This window comes from Cupressus sempervirens, chromosome 5 (genome assembly GCF_028749045.1).
Source record: "Cupressus sempervirens isolate cs-2001-9-10 chromosome 5, ASM2874904v1, whole genome shotgun sequence".
Classification (NCBI taxonomy): domain Eukaryota; kingdom Viridiplantae; phylum Streptophyta; class Pinopsida; order Cupressales; family Cupressaceae; genus Cupressus; species Cupressus sempervirens.
The window spans coordinates 747883166-747886653 of record NC_143122.1 but is presented as its reverse complement, the minus strand read 5'-3'; the positions used below and the strand labels follow the sequence as shown (position 1 = coordinate 747886653).

At 33.4% G+C, this 3488-nt stretch overlaps 1 protein-coding gene across 1 annotated transcript; it reads right to left on the bottom strand.

The window, feature by feature from the left end:
* Positions 1-1095: 1095 nt before the first annotated feature.
* LOC149558082 (threonine--tRNA ligase, chloroplastic/mitochondrial 2-like) lies at positions 1096-3265 on the bottom strand. The gene is made up of 4 exons (XM_089830616.1): positions 3230-3265; positions 1680-1889; positions 1376-1576; positions 1096-1293 (listed from the first exon to the last, which is right to left on the bottom strand). The coding sequence occupies exons 1-4, from the start codon at positions 3263-3265 to the stop codon at positions 1096-1098; spliced, it is 645 nt and encodes a 214-aa protein (XP_089686742.1).
* Positions 3266-3488: the final 223 nt, after the last annotated feature.

The window sequence follows — 3488 nt, the reverse complement described above, 5'->3', positions numbered from 1 at the left end:
ATTACCTGTGGTGTTGAGTACTCTTCCATTGAACTCAGTAACATGGCCTCCCTTAACTAGTAGAACTATAGTATCTTGCAAGTAGTAGCTTTGTTGCAATTCACTGCCCACTTGCTCGGTTGCTGAGCCCCAAAGCGTCAGATCATGCCTATTCTCAATTCCTATGCCATTCTTATTCCCAATATTACATGTCTATTCTCAATTCCTATGCCCATGACCAAATGGGCCCTAAGTTCATTGGATTAGTATAGAATTAGTTTAAGGTTAGAATTATCTTCATAAACCCTACTCTTTTACACTTCGTTTCAGAAATCTTTGTAAGCGTTAAACCCACAAAATTTCAAAAAAAGAAAAAAAAAAAGGGAAATTCAAAAGTTGAATGATCAAATCTTGAATAACCATGTATGTATCCTTTGAGGTTTTCAACAAATCATCCTACCATGATAGTCTATCCCGGACATTAAAAACACACACATTTGGAACCTTGGAGTTGTCTTTGTGATCACACAGTTCATTTGTTTAGAACATAAAGATTTTGATCATGAGAGGATAAAGTACCCCTTGGTATTTTATTTTGTGTTGTTTTACATAAAGCTCACACCAACAAGAAGCCTAGACACATGTCAGAATGGTTATTTAATCAAATTTATTACATTTGTTTCTGAGGCCATAAAAATATTATCAGCTTTTAATATCTAGCATTTGTATGATGAATATTCACCATGTTGAATGATGAATATTCACAGTAATTATCTGGACAGATTGATCTATGCCTACAATAAATAAATATTGACACATCTTCCCATAGTGGAGGTTTAAATACAACATGAAATAGCATAGGAAATTGATACCAACAACAGTTGGGAATACGGATGTGTGAACTGAAATATGTTGCCTAAAAAAATATTTTCTAGATGGAAAAAGGCTTCTTGGCCTTCATTACTGATTTCGTCAGCTATCAAAAAAGATAATGAAAACAAGAAAAGGTTACTGTCCTGCAAAAACTGTCATGACAGCCATTTCCAACCATCCACTACAAAAAACTTCTGGCAGGTACTGCTTGTTCAATTTTTTTTATAACCTCATTGACGGTCATCATTCCCAGTTCTCCACCATGCCTTGATGAATAGTTAAAGTTTCACTGTCCACCTCCTTTGGCCCCACAAAAGTCATTAATGGTATCTTCTGTGTTTTTGAATTCTGAATTAGTTTTCTAAGATGCTCACCATATGATATTTCTACTCTAATATTTTTTTTCCTCATCATTTCCACCACTTTCTGACAGTACGGTACCTGTTGAATTCCAATATTAATCAGTCAACCTGAAACCCTTTGTAGGAAAAAAAAAATATGAACATGCAATCAATCTACAGACCTGGGTGTCTGTTACAAGTAAAAGATAGGCTTGTACTAGAGACAGCCACAAGGGAAAATCACCAGTGTAATTGTCTATTAATATGCCAAAGAAGCATTCAAGAGATCCTAGGATAGCTCTGTGAATCATTATTGGCCTATGTTTCTTTGAGTTTGAATCAACATAGAATAAATCAAATCGCTCAAGCAAATTAAAATCCACCTGCATACAGATGTCCACAGTATTATTTTGATTAGAAAAATCAAAGTCAACTCCCCAAGATTGTACTAATTAAAATTCATGAGTACAGGCCAAATATGTTTACCTGAATTGTTGAGCATTGCCACTTTCTTCCAAGGGCATCTTCAATCTTAAGATCAATCTTTGGACCATAAAATGCACCTCCTCCTTCATCAACAGAATAATCCCAACCCTTTTCTTGAAGAGCGTCTTTCAAAGCAGAAGTCACTTTCTCCCAAATATCATCACTACCCACTGCTTTCTCAGGCTTTGTTGATAAGTTGACTTCATAGCTCTTAAAACCAAATTGAGACAATATTACTTCTATAAGATCTAGAACAGATCTTATTTCTTCCTTGATCTAACTAGGCAAATAGAAGATATGTGCATCATCCTGTGACAAACAATGAAACCCTTAAGCAATATAAAAGAGATAGATTGACTTGTAAATTTCAAACAAATCTTGAAACTGCAGCCCCTGACACCTACTAGATTGAAGATAGATTCATTTTATCAGTTTTAAATTCGTGTTCACATAGATGTATAACAGAACAAGTCTTGTCTCCTTGTAGAAATGATTAAAACTGATACTAAAAGAGAAAATGAACAAAGGCCAAAATAAAGTGGGGTCAAATTCAGAATAATGATTTAGTGTCTAATATTCTCTATTCTCACCTGTGAAAAATGCTTTGAATGCCTCTTAAGATATTTCTAAATGATTAGCTTAAAATCTATAGTAAACATGGTTTCTCTTGCTTGTTAAAGATTAATTTAGGGAGCAGTACCAACTCTTTTTCAATGTCTTTGAATGTTAAATACTTCATGCCTTGAAAATGGGGTAGAATAAGTTATCAAGCATGTGTTCCTCAATATAGTATTATAGACAATTATTTTTAAAACAGTCATAAAAATTGTAGATTTTTTCATATAAAGTATAACTGCCATGACAGATCTATTTGACATAGGATTTTTTATTCTACTACTAATACTGTTCTTTGGCTCTTTATTAAATATGGGTTATTTGATTAAAATTAAATCTATTGCATGAAAAAAAAATTCATATACGAAGCTTTGCATAAGAGAAAATTCATCATGCCCATCAAACATAATAATTGTCGAACGAGTTGCCAGACATCACAAAAGCATTCAATTTACTAACAGTGAAATATTTGTTATTTTCTAAAACATGTGATTTGAATCTCAAACTCAATAGGAGATTCTTTATCAATTCTGTATAATCAGTGACAATGATATGTTGTTTATGAAATAGTCAATTCTTCAAGAGCTTTCTTAATATCCATTTGCCAATTTAAGTATTATATACTTCTTGTGACCACGACACATTTGGCCCATATTGATACATTATTTGAAACGGATTAATCATGGGGTGGGTATGACATGAAATCCTTACATACAATCTTGTATTGATTTCTCATCTATCATGAAGTTTCTTGTATGTCAATGCCTTTTTAAATATTTATGAATCTCTGGAAGTGCATCAAGAACAACAAAATTCTACCAATGGAACAATCTTCCCAACATATAACCATGACATCAAGTACCCCATAGAAGAAAGAGTTGTCATCCAAAAGACAGCTTTAATGCAGTGTTCCATGGGAATGCATATTGCATTACCTGGGGAGTGGAAGATGTTCCTGATGTTCCAGACATCCTCAAGACTCAGAGACTTGGAAAGGATGCCATCTTTCTCAGAACTAGACAGCCTGCATCATTTTCTGCATAATGTTCTAAAAAAAGCTAATTTGTTAAAGAAAAACTTTTAAAAGTTAAAGAAAAATTTCAGCTTCTCCTAGTTTCTTGAAGTTACTTTAGTAGCCATAACCTTTTGGAAAAAAGTTTCCGTCCTCAAAACTATTTCCTTGCATCTCTTAGT

Coding starts and splice junctions, on each gene's coding strand:
- LOC149558082 (XM_089830616.1), bottom strand. CDS start 3,265: ATGTCTGGAACATCAGGAACATCTTCCACTCCCCAG. Junction 1,890..3,229: donor GAACATCTTCCACTCCCCAG/GTAATGCAATAT, acceptor TTTGGTTTTAAG/AGCTATGAAGTCAACTTATC. Junction 1,294..1,375: donor TACTTGTAACAGACACCCAG/GTCTGTAGATTG, acceptor GGAATTCAACAG/GTACCGTACTGTCAGAAAGT.